The 24,106-nt window shown below is 43.6% G+C and overlaps 1 protein-coding gene across 1 annotated transcript; it reads right to left on the bottom strand.

Moving 5' to 3' along the window:
- Window positions 1-439: 439 nt before the first annotated feature.
- LOC139446822 (methionine aminopeptidase 2-like) lies at window positions 440-23,865 on the bottom strand. The gene is made up of 12 exons (XM_071228159.1): window positions 23,708-23,865; window positions 22,026-22,133; window positions 20,061-20,111; window positions 18,847-18,952; window positions 17,300-17,405; window positions 16,814-16,869; window positions 14,527-14,708; window positions 12,698-12,792; window positions 10,817-10,913; window positions 9,399-9,502; window positions 8,329-8,444; window positions 440-4,894 (listed from the first exon to the last, which is right to left on the bottom strand). The coding sequence occupies exons 1-12, from the start codon at window positions 23,856-23,858 to the stop codon at window positions 4,642-4,644; spliced, it is 1,425 nt and encodes a 474-aa protein (XP_071084260.1). The 5' UTR covers window positions 23,859-23,865; the 3' UTR covers window positions 440-4,641.
- Between the last annotated feature and the right edge of the window lie 241 nt (window positions 23,866-24,106).

Here is a 24,106-nt window from a genome sequence, read left to right as displayed (position 1 = left end):
GAACTACATACTTGTCCTGCTTGTTACTTGGACACTTTCACATGTTTTTCTGTATGCCTGTAAGAAAAGTTTGTTTGGTTTGGTTGTTTTGTTGTTTAAAGCCGCACTCTGCAATATTCAAGTTATATGATGGCTGGCTGTAAATAATCGAGTTTGGACCAGACAATCCAGTGATTGACATCATGAGCAGCGATCCATGCAATTGGGATACGATGACATGTATGAACCAAGTCAGCAATCCTGACCACTCGATTCCGTTAGTCACCTCCCACGACAAGCATAATCGCCTTTAATCGCAAGTGGTTTGCTGTCTGATATTAAGAAGTCCCCATACTCTTATCATTGAGAATATGGTAATTCAGTTCTTATTTACCAAAACACACTTCCTTCGTGGATACTCTCTGCGTCTTCTTGTTTAAAAACAACACATTCAAGAGTGAATATTTAATAGTTTATTCCGTCTTCATTCCATGACCTTCTCAACATTGGTGTGCGCATTGGAAGAGGGTTTCATGACCAGACAACTATCACAAGGGACCATCAGAGGCAGACCTACTCCAGTGTCCCATCTTATGACTATGGAAGTCAGAGCAACTACAGGAGTCACGGTAGTCGTGCTACAATCGCTTCGTGAAACGGCCCAGAACATGCCATTTGTCACTTATAATGCTCATGTTTTGTGGAGGTTGCATGAATATCTGATTTTCCTGAAGCTCATCTTCCCGAGGCAAGGGAGTTAACTAACTTTAAAAGTCCAGTTTTCACCCTTGCCGAAACTAGGCTGGAATTCCTGGGCTCGATCGTAGCGCCACCAGTGGCTACTACAAGCTATGTCCCTTCTATGCCTCTCCTGTGGACCAATCAGATTCCACCTCTCGCATCACTTGCATTTGTTTAAAAAAAAAACGGTAGACCCTGTCAAGACGATCTGTTGACAACGAGCTAGCGGTGCACATGCTTTGCAAATCCTGCAGTCGACCAAATTATACATGACACTTTACGAACCGGATTTCGATTTTGGTGCGCAATTTTGACCGGACTATGCAGCCCAGCCAAAATCTAACTCCATAATAACAGCCTAGTTCAGCAAGGGTGGAAACTGGACTTTTATAGTCAGTTAACTCACTTGCCTCGGGAAGATGCCTGAAGCTTAAAAATGCATCAATTCATCTATCAATTACATTCTTAACAATCAGCTATGTGAAATATCTGTCTGTAGTCAAATTTTCTCTAAATCATGTTTTTTTCAAATCCAGCAAGTGCTTGTTACATATAGCCTTGATGTGAACTGCAAATTTAATTTTTTAGGACTGAAAGGTATGTAGCTGTCTGAAACAAATTGTTTGGTGTTTGCTTCATGGCAATGTATCATTGATTATCATAATATGCATCACATCAGGACTTTACAGTTGTAACCCCACTGGGGGTGCTTCATAATGGTTTGGTTGTCACCTTCAATGCACTGATACTAGTGTACATATTCTGGACATAAATATTGCATTCAAAAATACATTCTCCAGCAAATATTTTCTCCATACTTGCAAATTTACCCCAAAGACAGTTAAATGTACAATGTATTGTAAAAACTGTGCTGCTATTCCAACAACAACTTTCACCTGGTCGCCCATTCCGGTACATTGCATATCCTGGAATACTGTGTATCAAGTCTGTGAGTATTAAACATTGTGAAAATACATTAAGAACTACCAATCTGTTATAACCCGGGTGATGTTTCAACTAAATGCTATTTGCTCTCCATGACTCAAAATTAGTTTGTTTTTTTGTATTACTTAAGAAGTTAGGTCAACCTTTTTCTTTTGCGTGCTTTGCATAGCTTAGGTCACAATTATTCAGAAAAAAAACATACTGAGCCATTTAAAAACTATTCATATCGATTTCAGTGAAAGCAACAGGTCTCAACCACTGCCAAGGGAAAGAACTCCTAATTCACGACAGTTGAACTGACTGCGTTAGAAATTGGCCCTAGTATTGTTGTCCTTGCCAAACTGCCCAATAGTTGAGATATCAACTATTAGTAGATATTTGCCCTTTATAAGGGTTTTGCTACTTGTTATCATCATAAGGACTAGTGGACTAAAAATTTTAGTTTCTACCACCGACTGAGGTCTTAAAGTATCAGGTATCAGTTAGACAGGAATGAAAAGTTGCCTTTGTTGGGTTATCAATTTTCGATTTTTATCTAGTGACGTTTTACTCACCAAGACCTCTGACCTCTGACCTCAGACCTAAACATTACTGAATGCTCCAACAGCTTCAAAATATGTCCAGGGGCTTAATTGGGCCAATCCAGAAACAAACTTTCTAAAACACAGATAGACCCTATCAAATCACTTTGAGCACACAATGTGTGTAGAGTTATGCACTATACAAGAGGACTAATATCATTATTATTTCAGTTCTCCGTTGGGTAAAACCAAAGTTTCCCTCTCGTGTGGCAGAAATCAACTTCAGCATGTATCAAAAATCCATGGAAAGTACAAAGTAAAATCAGCCTGAATGGCAGAACTGGGTATATCTTATACATGATTCTAATTCAACTGGAAACTTCCCGTGGAAACTACACCAAGTCACTGGCACATTCCTTGTCTTGTGCAAACTACTGATCAACCAATGACTGGAGAGGGCTCTTAGACCATTAACATTATTAAATTAAACTTTAATTTCAAATGAAACACTTCACATTATTCCCATGCAGGGAATCCAACCCTGTGTATTCAGTGACAAGCAAACACTCGATCCGCTTAACTATCCCATTGTCCAAATTACAATATGTCCTGCTATTATCTCAATAATATCTTTGACATTTCATAGAATTTGATTTTCTTAAGAAAAAAAGGGGAAAAAATCATCTGAGGTAAACATGAACAGGAAACCTGACAAACAGATTGAACAAAAGATCTCAATCAGCAAACTCATCCCCTGGACATTCACACACTGTACAACTTCATAACTATAGAGCAATGTACATTCAAAGCACTTCCTCGGGCATAAATCTTTAACTTCCACAGCTCTTTGCAGAAACATCTTGAATTCATAGCCATGTGTCCTGTTTCATTACAAATGCCATACCGTAAACATATTCCCACCATTATCACATATGAAAAACAACAACATGTAAATACAGGCTAAAATAGTTTCTTGTCTTATTTGAATATCAGTGTGATAAGATTGTTTTTTTTCTAATCGTATGTAATCATGTCCATGAATATCTCTTAGAGTTATCTGCCCCTGTTTTGCGAGATTGAAAATGAGACTGGCAAAAGTGTTAAATATAATACAATTTCTTTCACCAGAACATCTCATATTTGTCTATGTAAAGATATGAACTTGCAACAAAAACGATATCCTCGACTATCCAGGTACTTTTTCTCCATTCTTTTACAATCAATACCCTGGACCCGTCACCAGCCCAATTGCTCTTGTCACTTACCTGACATAGAATTTCTCTCATGCATGAGTTTGAACTCAACAAGATGCCTCTTCTTAACGCAAGTTTTTTATAGACCTAAATTAAACATCTCTTCCTTGTCCGCGTAATGTATTTAAGTGAATCACAGCAGTGTCATAAGTGATCCAGTCTGGTTCAGTCTCAATACCATCATAGAGCTGGAACAGCACGGATTGATGCAAAAAACAAACAAGAAGAAATTTAGTGATTCCTGGGATTGACAGGATCATGAAAGAACAGTGTTATTGAAAATACATGTATATTCTACCACTGTATTATTCAAACCAGCCTCATAAACGAAGGTAAGCAGCAAATCGGTCCAGGACAAATATCCTAACAGAATTGAGAAATGAAACACTGAATGATCAAGGATTCAAAAACGAGCAACAAACATGCAACTTTGCAAATTCTGATTACAAATCGTAAACAGTACCACTCGTACAGAGTTCAGGTATATACAGACACCATATTGTATACAGGAAGCAGTTAATAGTCCTCATATTGGTGGGTATCTGGGCTGGAAACGCAAGATCATCATCCTCGTCATTAAATTATCACCCCTTCTCTCGAAACATTCTGTTTCCAGGAAACATCATCGACTGTCACATTTCTTAAGAGTTTCCACCGTCTCAGGACCATGTCAGTAAAGGTAATACCAGTGGCAACAGTGCAGCAGTAGCTATGGCAACATCATTATCAGGAAAACATCTGAGATGATGACTTTGTTCTCTTACTCAAGTAAACATGTATTTAATCCATTTGAAAGATTACCAATTTGACAAACTGGGAACATTTGTTTCACAAATCATGTAAACAACGACCTAACCTGTATAACAATGTAATGGTTGTGGAGACTACGTTGGTCACTGTCCTGTGGCCTTTCGTATTTCTGACCCATATTTTACCTAAAACACAAACTCCTGTATGAAATTGTGTCGGATATCTTTGTTCATAAATGTCAATGTCAAGATCATTATCTGAGGAAATTCACAGTATCGTTGTGTTGTAACCTGTAACCACCTGTAACCAACTGTAACCACCTTGCAGGTGATGCATACTTCAAGTTTTGGGTCTAAGTCCATCTTTGTTGGCGATTGTGGTGACCGTGTCTTCATAACAACAGCCATGGCCACTGACAACAAGCTGCCTCCACAGTGGAGAGTTCGGACGACTCAATAATCGTCTCCCCTTGTTACGACTTCTTTACATGTGGGTCGGAGGATGATGGTGTGCTCAAATTGGGCTGTGTAGCAGCCTTTAATGTCGCAGAGTGGGGGGTAGGGGTCAATTATCCCCACGTCACACAAGTTCTTCAGACCCATCAAGTACTTGGTCTGGTTGAGACGGTCTAACCAGCGCCGACAGAACGCCAGTGTTCCGAAGTTCTGGTTGATGACATTCAGCAGTTGCTTGGACTTTGTCAACCTGTGTGTCGAAAAATAGAGTGAGTGAGTGAGTGAGTGAGTCAGTGAGTCAGTGAGTTGTTTAACGACGTTCTCAGCAATATTCCAGCTACATGATGGCGGTCTGTAAATAATCAAGACTGGACCTGACAATCCAATGATTGACAACATGAGCATCAATCCACACAATTGGATGACATGCACTGATCCCATTAGTCGCCTCTTAGGACAAGCATAGTCGCCTTTTACGGCAAGCATGGGTTGCTGAAGACCTATTCTATCCCAGATCTTCATGGAGTGAGAGAGTGAGAGAGTGAGTGAGGTTAGGGAGTAAGGTGAGTGAGTGAGTGAATAAGTGAGGTAAGGGAGTGAGTGAGTGAGTGAGTGAGTGAGTGAGTGAGGTAAGGGAGTGAGTGAGAGAATAAGTGAGGTAAGGGAGTGAGTGAGTGAGTGAGTGAGTGAGGTAAGGGAGTGAGTGAGGTAAGGGAGTGAGTGAGTGAGTGAGTGAGTGAGTGACTGAGTGAGTGAGTGAGTGAGTGAGTGATTTTGTTGTTTAACGACGTTCTCAGCAATATTCCAGCTACATGATGGCGGTCTGTAAATAATCAAGACTGGACCAGACAATCCAATGATTGACAACATGAGCATCAATCCACACAATTGGGATCAATGACATGCACTGATCCCGTTAGTCGCCTCTTAGGACAAGCATATTCGCCTTTTACGGCAAGCATGAGTTGCTGAAGACCTATTCTATCCCAGATCTTCATGGAGTGAGTGAGTGAGTGAGGTTAGGGAGTAAGGTGAGTGAGTGAGTGAATAAGTGAGGTAAGGGAGTGAGTGAGTGAGTGAGGTAAGGGAGTGAGTGAGTGAATAAGTGAGGTAAGGGAGTGAGTGAGTGAGGTAAGGGAGTGAGTGAGGTAAGGGAGTGAGTGAGTGAGTGAGTGTGAGTGAGTCAGTGAGTTTGTTGTTTAACGACGTTCTCAGCAATATTCCAGCTACATGATGGCGGTCTGTAAATATTCAAGACTGGACCAGACAATCCAATGATTGACAACATGAGCATCAATCCACACAATTGGGATCAATGACATGCACTGATCCCGTTAGTCGCCTCTTAGGACAAGCATAGTCGCATGAGTTGCTGAAGACCTATTTTATCCCAGATCTTCATGGAGTGAGTGAGTGAGTGAGGTTAGGGAGTAAGGTGAGTGAGTGAGTGAATAAGGGAGTGAGTGAGTGAGTGAATAAGGGAGTGAGTGAGTGAGTGAGTGAGGTAAGGGAGTGAGTGAGGTAAGTGAGTGAGTGAGTGAGTGAGTGAACAAGTGAGGTAAGGGAGTGAGTGAGGTAAGTGAGTGAGTGAGTGAGTGAACAAGTGAGGTAAGGGAGTGAGTGAGTGAGTGAGTGAGTGAGTGAGTGAGGTAAGGGAGTGAGTGAGGTAAGTGAGTGAGTGAGTGAGTGAGTGAGTGAACAAGTGAGGTAAGGGAGTGAGTGAGTGAGTGAGTGAGGTAAGGGAGTAAGTGAGTGAGTGAGTGAGTGAGTGAGTGAGTGAGTGAGTGAGTGAGTGAACAAGTGAGGTAAGGGAGTGAGTGAGGTAAGTGAGTGAGTGAGTGAGTGAACAAGTGAGGTAAGGGAGGGAGTGAGTGAGTGAGTGAGGTAAGGGAGTGAGTGAGGTAAGTGAGTGAGTGAGTGAGTGAGTGAACAAGTGAGGTAAGGGAGTGAGTGAGTGAGTGAGTGAGGTAAGGGAGTAAGTGAGTGAGTGAGTGAGTGAACAAGTGAGGTAAGGGAGTGAGTGAGGTAAGTGAGTGAGTGAGTGAGTGAGTGAGTGAACAAGTGAGGTAAGGGAGTGAGTGAGTGAGTGAGTGAGTGAGTGAGTGAGTGAGTGAGTGAACAAGTGATGTAAGGGAGTGAGTGAGTGAGTGAGTGAGTGAGTGAGTGAGTGAGTGAGTGAGTGAACAAGTGATGTAAGGGAGTGAGTGAGTGAGTGAGTGAGTGAGTGAGTGAGTGAGTGAACAAGTGATGTAAGGGAGTGAGTGAGTGAGTGAGTGAGTGAACAAGTGATGTAAGGGAGTGAGTGAGGTAAGTGAGTGAGTGAGTGAGTGAGTGAGGGAGTGAGTGAACAAGTGATGTAAGGGAGTGAGTGAGTGAGTGAGTGAGTGAGTGAACAAGTGATGTAAGGGAGGGAGTGAGTGAGTGAGTGAGTGAGTGAGTGAGTGAACAAGTGATGTAAGGGAGTGAGTGAGTGAGTGAGTGAGGGAGTGAGTGAGTGAGTGAACAAGTGATGTAAGGGAGTGAGTGAGGTAAGTGAGTGAGTGAGTGAGTGAGTGAGGGAGTGAGTGAACAAGTGAGGTAAGGGAGTGAGCGAGTGCCTGAAAAAAGCATCCACCCCTCAGGGTACAATGACATACAATATGCGAAGTGAGTGAGTGAGTTGGGTTGGGTTTAACGCCGCTTTTAACAGTATTCCAGTTATATCACGGCGTGTCAGCTTAATGTGGGAGGAATGCCCGAAGTGATACAGGTCTCAGATGTTTACCACAGCGGTGAAACCCACGAGCACGGGTATGGTGCCTACAAACCTAGAACCATAATTTGGGCGAACCAGGATTTGAACCCACAATCACAGGTTTCTGGCGTGCCCAAGGGACACGACTCTGCACAGCAAATCACCGCGCCTGAGACAACAGATCCCCATTTTTATCCTTCACTGCAATAACAGATACCAGTCTCACGCTGTGTTAGGGATTATTCCTGCTAGAGCCGAGTATGGCCTGCAACCTTTTGATACGATATGGACTCATGATACCACTGGTTTCATGATATGGTCTCACGATACCCCTGGTATCACCATATGGACTCATGATACCACTGGTCTCACTATATGGTCTCACGATACCACTGGTCTCACTATATGGTCTCACGATACCCCTGGTATCACGATATGGACTCACGATACCACTGGATCACGATATGGACTCACGATACCCCTGGTATCACGATATGGACTCACGATACCCCTGGTATCACGATATGGACTCACGATACCACTGGTTTCATGATATGGACTCACGATACCACTGGTCTCACTATATGGTCTCACGATACCACTGGTCTCACTATATGGTCTCACGATACCCCTGGTATCACGATATGGACTCACGATACCACTGGATCACGATATGGACTCACGATACCACTGGTCTCACGATATGGACTCACGATACCCCTGGTATCACGATATGGACTCATGATACCACTGGTTATACGATATGGACTCACGATACCATTGGTTTCACGATATGGTTTCACGATATAAACATAGATCAATGCTCATGATTTCAATCACTGGATTGTCTGGTCCAGACAGGATTATTTAGACCGCTGTCATAGCTAAACAACGAACAACAACAACAACAACAATGATCCCATCTATGACTACTTAACACTGCTTCTAACCTGAGTGGAATATGTCCAACTTCAAAGTTTTTCATGTAATGTGAAACCTCCATGTCATCATGGACCACGCCTTTTCCTGTGCTGCCAAATGTCTCGATGGCGTAGAACTCCCCCTCCTGGAAGACAATCATGTACCTCAGAGGCGAGATCAACACATTGTGCCACAGGGGACCAAACAGTTATTAATAAAAAAAGCACAGGGCACAAAACAATTATCAACACGAAAACAGCGTTATCACTATCCCCTACCATAGGACATTTTAAAATCTTGTATATTCATATTGTCATGTAACATGTTAACAGTTAATGTTAACTGTACAAGAAGAGTCCTATAAAGCCTTAAGAAGAGATAGGCTCTGGGTGGCTTATGTCATGAACAAATCTGATGTTACTTTTTTAACTCAGTCTTGATAAGTATCTCTTAGATAACAATCCTAACTTTCATTCTTATAACTTCAGTAGTTGCTGAGAAAACTTGTCTCCATGTCACACAGTATGCACTAAGTTGAAAAGCACAGGGAGCAAGGGCCATAACTCTGTTTAAAAAGAATTTACGGCACCTATTTTCGAACTCAAGTCTTGATAAGTATCTCTCGTAAAGCATGCAAACTTTCATTCGTGTAACTTCAGTAGTTGCTGAGAAAACTTGTCTCCATTTCATGCAGTATGCACTTGTTGAAAAGCACAGGGAGCAAAGGCCATAACTCTGTATAAAAAGAATTTACGGCACCTATTTTCGAACTCAAGTCTTGATAAGTATCTCTCGTAAAGCATGCAAACTTTCATTCGTGTAACTTCAGTAGTTGCTGAGAAAACTTGTCTCCATTTCATGCAGTATGCACTTGTTGAAAAGCACAGGGAGCAAAGGCCATAACTCTGTATAAAAAGAATTTACGGCACCTATTTACGAACTCAGTCTTGATAAGTATCTCTTATAAAGCATGCAAACTTTCATTCATGTAACTTTAGCAGTTGGTGAGAAAACCTGTCTCCATATCACACAGTATGCACTAAGTTGAAAAGCCCGGGGAGCAAGGGCCATCATACAACACAGGGTGTGGTGAGGATACCTCCATCTTTGTGGCGTCCCCTCCCTTCACGATGGGCACCGTCTTCCCTGCATGGATCCTGTACTGGGACACTGAGTGACCGTTGAGATTCCGGATAGACTTCACTGAAACAGTCACAAATTGTCCTATTCATCAGCCATTGTACTTCATAGTGATGGGAAACTCAGAAGGAAGCCATTCAACTGTTTACCCTATGCCCCTCTTGGCTGGGGTGATGCATTTGATGTCGATTACTTTCCACAACTGTGATCACATTTTTTTCTTTTTTGGTTGTTACATCAAGACTGACGTACCTGGATATCTACTAGCATACCTGGATATCTACTGACGTACCTGGATATCTACTGACGTACCAGGATATCTACTAGCATACCTGGATATCTACTGACGTACCTGGATATCTACTGACGTACCTGGATATCTACTAGCATACCTGGGAATCTACTAGCATACCTGGTTATCTACTGACGTACCTGGATATCTACTAGCATACCTGGATATCTACTGACGTACCTGGATATCTACTAACGTACCTGGATATCTACGAGCATACCTGGATATCTACTAGCATACCTGGATATCTTCTAACATACCTGCATATCTACTAACGTACCTGGATATCTACTAGCATACCTGGATATCTACTAGCCTACCTGGATATCTACTAACGTACCTGGATATCTACTAACCTACCTGGATATCTACGAGCATACCTGGATATCTACTAGCATACCTGGATATCTACTAGCATACCTGCATATCTACTAACGTACCTGGATATCTACTAGCGTACCTGCATATCTACTAGCGTACCTGCATATCTGCTAACCTACCTGGATCTACTTACTTACGTACCTGGAGACCCGTAAAGATCTGGGGTAGAATAGGTATTCAGCAACCCATGCTTGCCGAAAAAGGCGACCCTGCTCGTCGTGGGAGGCGACTAATGGGATCAGGTGGTCAGGCTCACTGACTTGGTTGATGCATGTCATCTATCCCAATTGCGTGGATCGGTGCTCATGATATCAATCATTGGATTGTCTGGTCCAGACCGCCATCCCATAGCTGGAATGTTGCTGAGTGCAGCGTTAAACAACATACCCACCAAACCAACTTACGTACCTGGATATCTACTAATGTACCTGAACGGCGACCGAGGTACCTGGACGGCGACCGAGGTACCTGGACGGCGACCGATGTACCTGGACGGCGACCGATGTACCTGGACAGCGACCGATGTACCTGAACGGCAACCGATGTACCTGGACGGCGACCAATGTACCTGGACAGCGACTGAGGTACCAGACCAGCAACTGACCTGTCTGGATAACAACTGACGTACCTGATGACTGATGCACCCGCAGAGTGACTGACGAACCCAGATCTAGAGTGACATACCTAGATAACAAGCAACATACCTGGATATGTTTTGCCGTCCAGCTCCACCTCGTATGACTCCATGACTTCCTGTATTCGCTCACCAACATCACACAGACGCACATCAATGCCACATTCCTGAAAAAACAAATATTGTCATGATTGATTCAATACATATTCTACATGAACAACTTACAGGATTTACTTCTTGCCTTCAATAGCAAGACAGCTACAACCAGCTATTCCATGCCAGTAATTGGCTTACCTCAATTCCATTTACCATTATTTCGAGTGCTCATTAGTAAATGTAACTGTTTGGACCATTATTTGTGTCTTCCATAATAATGTCTCCTAGGGTGACACCTACAATACACATCAGTGCAGAAGAAAAGAATATTTCATTGAAATGGGAGAATACACCACATTCCATCATTGCTCAAAGTGAGATGTCATCAACACCATCCCTGACTCCCCCACCTCGTGACACCTCCACCCTCAGACACCCCTAACCCAACACCTTCACCCCATCCTCGGACACCACCCCCATCCTCGGACACCTACACCCCTACCCTCACACCTTCACCCAATCCCCGGACACCCCCAACCTGAACCTTCACCCCATCCTCAGACAGCACCCCCATCCTCGGACACCACCCCTATCCTCAGACAACCACACCCCTACCCTAACACCTTCACCCAATGCCCGGACACCCCCATCCTCAGACTTACACCCCTACCCTAACACCTTCACCCAATGCCCGGACACCTCCAACCTCAGACACCCACACCCCTACCCTGACACCTACACCCCTACCCTGGACACCTCCAACCTCAGACACCCACACTCCTACCCTGACACCCACACCCCCATCCTCAGACTTACACCCCTACCCTGACACCTTCATTCCATCCCTGGACACCCCCACCCTCACACCGACACCTTCCCCTGTCCCTGGACACCCCCAACATTGGACACCCCCACTCCAACCATGACACCTTCACCCTATCCCTGGACACCCCCACCCTGACACCTTCCCGTGTCCCTGGACACCCCCAACATTGGACACCCCTACTCCAACCATGACACCTTCACCCTATCCCTGGACAACCCCACCCTGACACCTTCCCCTATCCCTGGACACCCACATACCCTACACTTGACACCTTCCCCTATCCCTGGACACCCATATCCCCAAACTGACACCCACACCTCCATCCTGACTTACACCCCTACCCTGACACCTTCATTCCATCCCTGGACACCCCCACCCTCACACCGACACCTTCCCCTGTCCCTGGACACCCCCAACATTGGACACCCCCACTCCAACCATGACACCTTCACCCTATCCCTGGACACCCCCACCCTGACACCTTCCCGTGTCCCTGGACACCCCCAACATTGGACACCCCTACTCCAACCATGACACCTTCACCCTATCCCTGGACACCCCCACCCTGACACCTTCCCCTATCCCTGGACACCCACATACCCTACACTTGACACCTTCCCCTATCCCTGGACACCCATATCCCCAAACTGACACCTTCCCGTGTCCCTGGACACCCCCACCCTCACACCGACACCTTCCCCTGTCCCTGGACACCCCCAACATTGGACACCCCCACTCCAACCATGACACCTTCACCCTATCCCTGGACACCCACATCCCCACCCTGACACCTTCCCGTGTCCCTGGACACCCACATACCCTACACTTGACACCTTCCCGTGTCCCTGGACACCCCCAACATTGCACACCCTTACTCCAACCATGAAAACTTCACCCCATCCCTGGACACCCACACACTCACACTGACACCTTCACCCCATCCCCAGACACCTCCACTCTAACACTGTACAGAACTGTACAGAACTGTGCTGAACAAGAGTTAACTCCTTGAACACCTTCATCACTCACCCTAATACCCGTATTTGTTGCATCTTTCACAGCCTGAAGCAGTTTGTCGTACTTGTCATTAAACGTCAGCGTGAAAGCACAGTCCACCAGATGACCTGCATTAAAAACAATGAAAGTTTAGGTAAGAAAACTTATTTGGTGTCTTGTACAATTAAAATTTGTCATCATCTTCCCAAGGCAAGCTTGTCCACTAGCCTATATAAAAGTCTATAGTTTTACCCTCGCCACATCAAGCCCTATTTTCTTGGCCCCTGCGCCACCTCATGTAGATCACAAGGAGTTGTGCCCCTTAATATCTAATCAGATTTCTGTTCATATCTTGTATAGCTTCACAAAGATTGCGACTACCTAGGCAACTAAGGCAACGACCTAGTCGAAAATACGAAAATATTCGCGATTTCTTCCCTGACACAAAAACAATCATTGGGGGGGTTTAAAAGATGAAAGAGACCTATTCGTGTCAACAAAGACAGGCAGCGGTTAATCACTTTCATACGAATATGTACCAGTCGTGGATGTTGATTTTGTGAAATGTTCTCTGATTGGACTATCGATATATGCAATAGTCCAATCATATTTACCACAGGAAAGTGGCAAGGGTGGAAACAAGACTTTGATCTTAGGCAACTCGCCAAATCCCCCCCCGAACACACAACATGTCCGACCCATCTTTGGCAACCTGGCCAGCCACACCTCCTAATACCTAACATGTCTGACCCATCCTTAACAACTCGGGAAGCCATGCCCCTTAATACACAACATGTCAGATTCATATTAGGCAACTTGACCAGCCACGTCCCCTAATACACAACAGACCCATCCTTGACAACCGGGCCAGCCACGCCCCCTAAGACAGTACATGTCTGACCCATCCTTGACAACCTGGCCAGCCATGCCCCCTAATACACAACATGTCAGACCCATCCTTGACAACCTGGCCAGCCACGCCCCCTTAGACAGTACATGTCTGACCCATCCTTGACAACCTGACCAGTCATGCCCCCTAATACACAACATGTCAGACCCATCCTTGACAACCTGGCCAGCCATGCCCCCTTATAAACAACATGTCCAATCCATATCAGGCAACTTGGCCAGCCACGTCCCCTAATACAGTACATGTCTGACTAATCCTTGAAACTCGGCCAGCCATGCCCCCTTATAAACAACATGTCCGATCCATATTAGGCAACTTGACCAGCCACGCCCCCAAATACACAACATGTCTGACTAATCCTTGAAACTCAGCCAGCCATGCCCCCTTATAAACAACATGTCCGATCCATATCAGGCAACTCTGCCAGCCATCCCCCCTTATAAACAACATGTCCAATCCATATCAGGCAACTCGGCCAGCCAGCCCCCCCTTATACACAACATGTCCAATCCATATCAGGCAACTCGGCCAGCCATGCCCCCTAATAAACAACATGTCCAATCCAAATCAGGCAACTCGGCCAGCCGTGCCCCCTAATAAACATGTCCAATCCATATTAGGCAACTTGACCAGCTAGCCCCCTAATACACAAAATGTCTGACTAATCCTTGAAATTCTGCCAGCCATGCCCCCTTATAAACAACATGTCCGATCCATATCAGGCAACTTGGCCAGCCACTCCCCCTAATGCACAACATGTCAGACCCATCCTTGACAACTCGGCCAGCCATGCTCCCTAATACACAACATGTCGAACATATCAGGCAACTCGGCCAGCCACGTCCCCTTATACCTATATGCCCGACCCACCTTTGAGAATTCAGCCGGCCATTCCCCTTGCATACAACACGACAGTTCAGCCAAGCCATGCTCCCAAGTGAACTTTATGTACCGTTAATGTGAGTTCCGAAGTCGATCTTGCAGACATCATCATACTGCAGGACTGTCTGGTCGCCAGCGTTGGGCGTGTAGTGGGCGGCGCAGTGGTTCAGGGAACATCCCGTGGGGAATGCCAACCCCGCCTCCAACCCATTCTCCTTGATCAGCTTCCTGGCAATACCTTCCAGGGTCTCACTGAAACAAACACAGACTCCTATCAAACTGTATGCCTAGAATGTCACAGAATGTCACAGACTGTCACACTGTATCCCCAGGATGTGACGGTATGTCACACTGTATCCCAAGGATGTGACGGCATGTAACACTGTATCCCAAGGATGTTACGGCATGTCACACTGTATCCCAAGGATGTAACGGCATGTCACACTGTATCCCGAGGATGTGACGGTATGTCACACTGTATCCCAAGGATGTGACGGCATGTCACACTGTATCCCAAGGATGTGACGGCATGTCACACTGTATCCCAAGGATGTGACGGCATGTCACACTGTATCCCAAGGATGTGACGGCATGTCACACTGTATCCCAAGGATGCGACGGCATGTCACACTGTATCCCGAGGATGCGACGGCATGTCACACTGCATCCCGAGGATGCGACGGCATGTCACACTGCATCCCAAGGATGTGATGGCATGTCACACTGTATCCCGAGGATGCGACGGCATGTCACACTGTATCCCGAGGATGTGACGGCATGTCACACTGTATCCCAAGGATGTGACGGCATGTCACGCTGTATCCCGAGGATGTGACGGCATGTCACACTGTATCCCAAGGATGTGACGGCATGTCACACTGTATCCCAAGGATGTGACGGCATGTCACACTGTATCACGAGGATGTGACGGCATGTCACACTATCACGAGGATGCGACGGCATGTCACACTGTATCCCGAGGATGTGACTGCATGTCACACTGTATCACGAGGATGCGACGGCATTTCACACTGCATCCCGAGGATGCGACGGTATGTCACACTGTATCCCGAGGATGTGACGGCATGTCACACTGTATCCCAAGGATGCGACGGCATGTCACACTGTATCCCAAGGACGTGACGGCATGTCACACTGTATCCCGAGGATGCGACGGCATGTCACACTGTATCCCGATGATGCGACGGCATGTCACACTGTATCCCAAGGATGTGACGGCATATCACACTGTATCCCAAGGATGTGACGGCATGTCACGCTGTATCCCAAGGATGTGACGGCATGTCCTACTGTATCCCAAGGATGTGACGGCATGTCCTACTGTATCCCGGGGATGTGTCATTAAACAACAAACAAAATCTTCACATAACACTTAAAAAAAGATTGTCTGTGCTTGATTATTTACAGGAGTGCTGCATAAGAAACACACGTGCACACTCAACAGTTTTTGAAAAAAAGGAATTGCCAGACTGCCATCAGGACTCACAGAATTTAGAAGCTGCAAGCCCTGACTAAACTCTTTGTGGCCTCATTCAAAACAAGAGTGCTCTAAGAGCACAACATCCCCTGCATGAATTTTTTTAACGAGTCAAATGAAGCTCCTTAAAACAGGGGCAGTAACTCTGTCAAAATAAGTCGAAATGAAACGGGACTGCGATATGCGCATCATCAACATGTCGACATCTTGTGTGTAGAGTGTCAGGGATATTCTCTGGAAACTGTAGGAGGAGTTGATTTCACAAGCTTAGTACCCTTTGTGGGACGGACGGACAGACGGACGGACTGCGCCACGACATAATCCCCCTTTGGCCATTTCTGGCCCGGCGGGGGATAAAAACTGCAGCTTGTTCTGACAAATACATCAACTCAAAATCTACAGCAGGCCATTAGGACCCATACAAATTTGAAAATACGGACCCGACTTGAACACTGCACCCGATCTATTTTTTCGCCTCTTAAGACATAGGCTACGGCATAGGTTCACCTTTGTTGGGAACATATTCTAACCTGGAGTCACCACAGCGTGGTAGTAGTGGTTGGTACTTTCCCGATATCCATGCTTAAGAGTTGGGGTTGGTTTATCGCCACCACTTTGAACAGTATTTGACCATGGCGTGTCAGTTTAATGTGTGAAGGAAGTCTGAGGCAATACAGTCCTAGATGTTTACTCCTCTGGTGAAACACCAGCACAGGTCTGGTGCTGACAAACCTAGCATGATAAGCTGGGATTCATAATCATACCCACAATTATTTAATTGTCACACAAGGGATGCAGCTGTGAACAGGTGCCTTTGAAGACTGGGTCCCCCTGCCGCTAACACTGTAGAAACACTCACCAGATATCAAACATCTTCATCCCTGGTTTGATGAAGTCCCTCATGTACTGCCTCGTCTGAGAAGAAAAACATCACATATCAGCATGCTGTGTGAAACAAAGAATTCAATAGTAGTGTGTGTTAAAAGATGTGGCAAAGGCAAATGACTACAATTAAGATATTTCATGAGACACTACAAAATATATGAATGAACTTGAAACTGTGATATTGAAGTTTATGTACCTTTTTAAAAGCGGACACCCAACCCTTGGTTTGCTCTAGTACCTTCAAGTTTGATATTACAAATAGTTGTCTGGTCACATTCTCATGAATGGACTTGAAGTTTAGGTGCCTTAAAGCGGACACCCAACCACTGGTTTGCTCTAGTACCTTCAAGTTTGATATTACAAATAGTTGTCTGGTCACATTCCCATGAATGGACTTGAAGTTTAGGTGCCTTAAAGCTGACAGCCAAACACTGGTTTGCTCTCGTGCAGCATGACTAACCTGTCTGTGAGCCTCAGCTGCCTGTCGCACTTCCTGGTACAGGGACGTATGTGCCTGGTCCAACGCTTTCTTCTCCTCACTGGTGAACCTATCCTTGGCTGTGCGACTGAAATACAAACAGTGAGAGTGATTGAGTAAGTTGGACGGACATACAACATCTTTGAACAATATCTTAGCCTTAGTATTACCATGGAGCATCAGCCTTGCTGGCAAAGAGTGAACGAGTGAGAGAGTTGGTGGTGGTGGTGGTGGTGGTGAGTTGCGTTAAACCCTTGCCTGGAACAGTATTCCAGTTATATCACTGCGTGTCAGCTTCATGTGGGATGAAAGCTGAAGTGATGCAGGTCTTGAACATTTGCCACTTTAGTGAAACCTTGCCGAACTAGGCTAGAATTCCTGGGCCCAATCGTAGCGCCACCAGTGGCTACTACCAGTTATGTCCCTTCTAAGCCTCTCCTATGGATCACTTGTGTTTGCTTCGAACAAAATGGCGGCACCTAGTCAATACGATCTGCTCGATAATCAAGATCTATATTGTGATAAAATGGGTCTTACATCGCAAAATACATCAAATCACTTAAGCACCTTGATTAAAAACATGAAGAGATTTAGAAAATATCTGTTGACGAGTTGGCAGTGCACATGCTTTGCAAATCCTGCAATCAACCGAAATCTGCATGACAGTTTACGAACCAGATTTCAATTTTTTATCGGACTATGCATGGACTCGTTAATCCAGCCAAATTGTAACTCCATAATACCAGCCTAGATCAGCAAGGGTGGAAACTAGACTTTTATAGTCAGTTAACTCCCTTGCCTCGGGAAGATGTCTTTAGTGTGACCAGCCACTACTTTAACCACTTGGCCATCTCACAACCCCCTGAAGGTGGGAGGCTCAAAAACATGACAATCACCCACATTCCTCAGATTCTCATGTTTTCCTTTATAATTTCTTCAAGCTTTCAGAAGCACAGGACTTAAATGTACATTATTTTGAAATCAGTTCAAAAGAAGCTTTAAATATGTTGCATAACATTGATACTCTGTGTCAAAAAGTACAATCATAACATACATGTCGATACTAAATTCTACATCTGTTACTTATCAAAACATTTTTTACATTTGTTTGTTTTTTAATGCTGCACTCAGCAATATTCCAGCTAGATGGTCTGTAAATATTTATGTCTGGACCAGACAATCCAGTGATTTACATCACAAGCATCAATCCACGCAATTGGGATACAATGACATGCATCAACCAAGTCAGCGAGCCTGACCACCCAATACCGTTAGTCGCCTCTAACGGCAAGCATAGTCGCCTTTTACGGCAAGCATGGGTTGCTGAAGACCTATTTTATCCCGTATCTTCACGGATGCCAACGGTATCTAAATTCATTTTTACATTAACTGTAATATTGAAGCAACCAACCCTCCGATCCCGTTAGTAAAATAGATGATTACAGACACATTCCTTCAGGAAACTTTTCAGCATTTATAACATGTAAGAAACACTCCAATGTCCCCCACACTGACACTGAAGCACGTACTTGTCCTGAAGGACTGGGTACTCCATGATCTGTCCCTCTGGGTAGTTGTCCTCCGCAAACAGCTCGCAGACAGGGATGGATGGTGGCACTGTCTGTTGTTTCGGCCCTGCATCAACACAGAAATGAGTGAGTGAATGACAGTGTAGCGGCCATAAAAGTGATGGGATTCGAAACCACGGACCTTCTGATCTGAGGTCAGACGCCTTGTCCACATGACCATGGCGGCTAACCAGGTTGGGAAGCTGACAAGGTGAGGACGGCATCTGTTGGTGCAACAGATGTGTGTCCCAGGGTAAATAATGGTGTCTTACCAAACATGAATCACCGGAGCAATTTTTACGGAGTTTGAACATAAAGTTTTAAAGAGGGGACTAAAATCCTTTGTCTTTCTGCTTTGCCACCTCAACTAGGTATCCTCTAAATCTATACCGTATTCGACGTTATAAGCGCCCTGCTCTAATAAGCGCCCACAGTGATTTTTGCTAATATATTGGCTGGTGAACAATCCCAATTGGCACCCCTTCAAAGTACACAAGACTAATTTATTCGTGTATATGCACCCTTAATTACAGGCAATTATATTCTAGAAAAATATATCTGTCGTGTATAATATGCACAGACTTTTCCTTTGTATCATTTCAGGCTGTCAGCATAAAACACGAAATTTACGATCTTTCAACTCGTTTTTTTTCACCAAAATTATATACTAATAAGTGCCCCCTATTTCTAATTTTAAGAGCACCCTGGGCGCTTATTACGTCAAATACAGTAATTCCTAACATTAGTGTAATAACAAGGACCCTTTCCTTTTCATCCTTATCTATATGTCAAAAGGCAGTTGAAATAGTTACCATGGTTACAGACCTATACATCGTAGGTGATTTAGCCTGAACCAAGGAATGAGATGTTCTTTCTCCAGTGTACACTCCTACTCTAAACATCAAGTTCCAACACGTTGACCATGTAAACTCTCTGAGTACCCCTATCATACAGATTCGTATCAATGACTGACTGATTCAAAGTCTACGATCGCCATGAATTATTGTGAAGCTGAATACAATATCTGCTGACATATTTGTTAAACAATTCATTCTCCTTAACATACTTTAAACAGAAAAGTTCCCCCCTGCAATCATGATAGGGTATTTCCAAATACAGAAAACAAAACAAATAATGACTATCTTTAAAATGTCTCTTAACATTCATCATCTCACCTTTCTTCTTCTTCTTTTTCTTCTTCTTCTTACCGGCGCCAGTTGCTTCACCTGCAACACAAACATTTCACAATCACAGTCTAACAATGGTACATGCAGTGTTGGCTGAAGAGCGCGTTTTTGCGTCTTGGACGCACAAAAATAAGTTTGAACGCACCTGCGTAACATGTGTGGGTCTCGTGGACGCAGTGACTGGGGCTATATCAATTTCATATCGAATTGACACTGTTATCGTACGTCTTTGCGTAAAGGTATATTTGTTGCCAAACAAGACAGCGAAGCATGTTGATTAACACTTCCGTTTGCTAAACCAAACCAGTTTCATTATTCTCTCCCTTTTATGACAAATACCCAAACCGGTTTCTTGACCTATATCTATTGTCGGTTTTGCATGTATTAATTTTCGGTATGGTCCGTAGCTTTGCTTCAGCCAATCAGGTGCCACATATTAAGCAAGTCGGATATAGTCGTAATTAATTTAGCTTGCTGATTGGTCGAAAATATCCTGTCCTTGTGTCAAACTAAAAATAGCCAGGCACATCAAGGGTATACTTCAGAGCGTGGTAACAGTGACCCGCGAAATCGAGCGACCGTGTAGGATGATACGCTATGTTATCGCGGTAGTTAATTTATAATGGATCGTAGTGGGGCACGCTTACAAACTTATTAAATGTGTGATTCACAAAATGTTTGTTGTTCATTGGATTGATTGATGCTGATTTTCTTTACCGAGTTCGGTAAACAAAGTACCTGTCATTGGTGAATCTTACCGCAGTAAGTAAGGCTGTGTGGATTATATGGTATATCACTTCCTGTTTTGAATTTTGCATACGACAGAGGTTTGATATTTTGCAGTTGCGAAAAGATTTCTTATTTTTCACAACCACTGTGTTCTGTTGTTAATGTTACGTTATAATGCTATAAATTGGACTCCTCCATTTTTGTTTGGGACCCCTAATTTTATGATGAAGGGGTCCAAGTGACCCCAAAAAAATTTAAGCCAGAGCAGACACTGTACACGTTTTCCTTATACTTCACAGGGACATATCGTATATGACCGCTGATAAGCCGAGGTATTAATTGTCATAGTTGGTTGGTTGGTTTGTTGTTTAACGCCGCACTCAGCAATATTCCAGCTATATGACGGCTGTCTGTAAATAATCGAGTCTGGACCAGACAATCCAGTGATTAATATCATGAGCATAGATCCACGCAATTGGGATCGATGATATGCATCAACCAAGTCAGCGAGCCTGACCACCCGATCCCGTTAGTCGCCTTTTACGGCAAGCATAGTCACCTTTTACGGCAAGCATGGGTTGCTGAAGACCTATTCTACCCTGGAATCTTCACAGGTCTAATTTTCATAGATAAGTAGAGGTATTAACTTGGTCCTTGAACTTGTTGAAATCTGTATCAAAATGTAATCATCATTTATCACGTAGCAACATGAGACCCCTGCATCACTTCTCAAACAAAAGACTGAAAATATTGTGAACGTTATTTATTTTGACAAACGACATGAAGACAGTTGCAGTCATTTTTTTATGTCAGCCATTTCCACCCACGATAACAGAGCCATATATAGTGTTCATACTAAAGCTTTATTCTTGTATTATTAAGTTTCACGGACCTCACACCATGAACCAACACAAAACATTGCACCAGACAGGCCCCTGCTGCCACGTGCTTGGCTACAAAAAGAAATTCTTCCAACATGTCCTAAGAGGATATCTCTTCCCCAGTAATGATTCATGCCACTAAATGCTAACTGCATGATTGCAGTAACAGACTAAGTGATAATAACTATTGATGACAGGCTAAATGAGTATTGCCATCTCTATTGGGAAACTGGTGTATTGTCAACACAAACTGTATCAAATATGCAAATACTTAGATTACTTGCAGCGGGTGAATACACAGGTTGCAAGTGCATTTTCAAACTGTCTTTCAAAGTGTTTCTACCTTCTCCATCCTCTGGGTCATCATCTAAGCTTGCTTTTTCTATCTTCTCCGCAACATCTTTCACTTCATCGCCTTCTTCACCATCACCTGCTCCATCCCCTTCGCCTCCTGCAACAGAAAATGATGCCATGTGTCATGTGAGCAATGTGGTCGAGGTAGATTATCAGGTTATAGCGAAAACGGCACCTCAGCAAAACGGCACCAGGCGAAAACAGCACCTCAACTCAAGTGAAAACGGCTACTATTGCCCGGCGAAAACGGCACCTTATTTTTTTTTTACCTTGGTCAAACAAGTGCTATTAAACGGATATGGTAACTTGCAAACACCAATAATTGTGAGATGCTAAGACAAGTTTACATTAGAAATTAGCCTCTACTCCAAATATAATCCAACTTAGCTCATACGCAACACAACTTACTGTGAAAACATGACATGCTTGGAAGAAAAATAATAGAAATTAAACTCACGTTGTCTCTTACAAACACAAATAATTGTGAAATTGTGAAATAAAAAAAGTAAGAAATTAGACCCCTACTCCAACTTACTCGCCGACTAATTGGGAGGCGCAGTTAACTTAATGTGAAAACGCTATACGCTTTCAAGTTTTAAGTACATTTACTCAATTTAAACTGAAACTGTATTTAAGAGGCCTAACATGGTGCTGTCAGATCACAATTATTCACAATGGCCTTTCGATGTGTTGCATGAGAGAAGAATGTCAGAAAACAATAACATGCTGTGATAACTGTGACCATGTAAATAAACAATATATATATTACTACAAAAATCATTGTTATCCTTAATAAAAATAGAAGTGCCGTTTTCGCCCGACAATTAGTAGCCGTTTTCGCCAAATGCGGTGCCGTTTTCGCCAGAGAAATCATTGCTGTTTTGCTGGAGTGCCGTTTTAGCCTGCACCCAGATTATCATGATTATAGCGGGCTCTATTCCCTGACACTACATTGAGCAAAGGTTCTTTTACGCTGTAGTCAGCAATATTCCAGCCACGTGGCACCCTTACAAGTTCAGTATGTTACACAAAATTACAAGAAGCACCAAATCATTCTCATTTCATAAGTATGCATGTAAAATTTTCATTTAGTATTCTTCTATATATTGTTCATAACAGTAAATGTAATCCACATTGGCAATCTTTGATTGGACAAGCATCTCTCTTCCAGCTCTGCTTCTCTCTTAGCCTAAGTTAAGACCAATGTCCCTGAGGATATCATACTTTTAATTATTGATGTTTACTGTGTTGCTCTATTCAGATCATTTGTACATTAAAAAAAAGAATGTTATTAACAAAATAACTTCCCTCAACAATTGGTTGCCTCATACAATAGGAATACTCTAGTAGATTCATTAATACTTACTTCATACATGCAAGTATAAAATAAACAGGATCAAATAAAAAAAAAACAGCTCTTAAATCATTTGTACATAGTGGACATTTGGTCCTACAAAATATTTACTGTTAGCAGTTAGTTTATAGGTGACACCCTCCTTTTACATACATTTAGAATTTACTTGTTCCAAATATATCCATATACTAGTATTTGTCTATACTTAGACACAAGCAATGCAAAGTGATATGCTTAAACCTGTGGGTTCATGGCAGTGACAGAAACTATTTTAGAGCCATATCCTAGAACTCTACGACTGACACGAAATGCCACACCTGTCTTTTTCTTCTTCTTCCGCTTTTTCTTTTTCTTGGTTTGTTCCGATGACCCTCCTTCGTTGTCAGCATCATCTTCAACACCGTTCACAGGGGCATCTTCTTTCGTAGTTGTTTCTTCCACAGCTTGGACGTCTTGTACATCGGCCATGCTTGTTGAGATGTACTAGTTTCGTACGAACTAATTTCATAAGTTATGGGAAACCTAAAGACTTTTCGCGAATGACATAAAGTGTTGTTATATAAGTAAATAAGTATATATGAAATAACAGTGACGGCATTACACAATAATGTTATTAACACGCAACTGTGTCACGAACATATCACGAAATGTTGATCCCCCCCCCCCCCCCCCCCCCCCCCCTATTAAACCACCATAGGGTTTTTCTTCACTGGTTG

This window comes from Haliotis cracherodii, unplaced genomic scaffold (genome assembly GCF_022045235.1).
Source record: "Haliotis cracherodii isolate W230 unplaced genomic scaffold, xgHalCrac1.p SCAF_6, whole genome shotgun sequence".
In the NCBI taxonomy this organism is placed as follows: domain Eukaryota; kingdom Metazoa; phylum Mollusca; class Gastropoda; order Lepetellida; family Haliotidae; genus Haliotis; species Haliotis cracherodii.
This window is presented reverse-complemented; position numbering and strand designations above follow the sequence as displayed.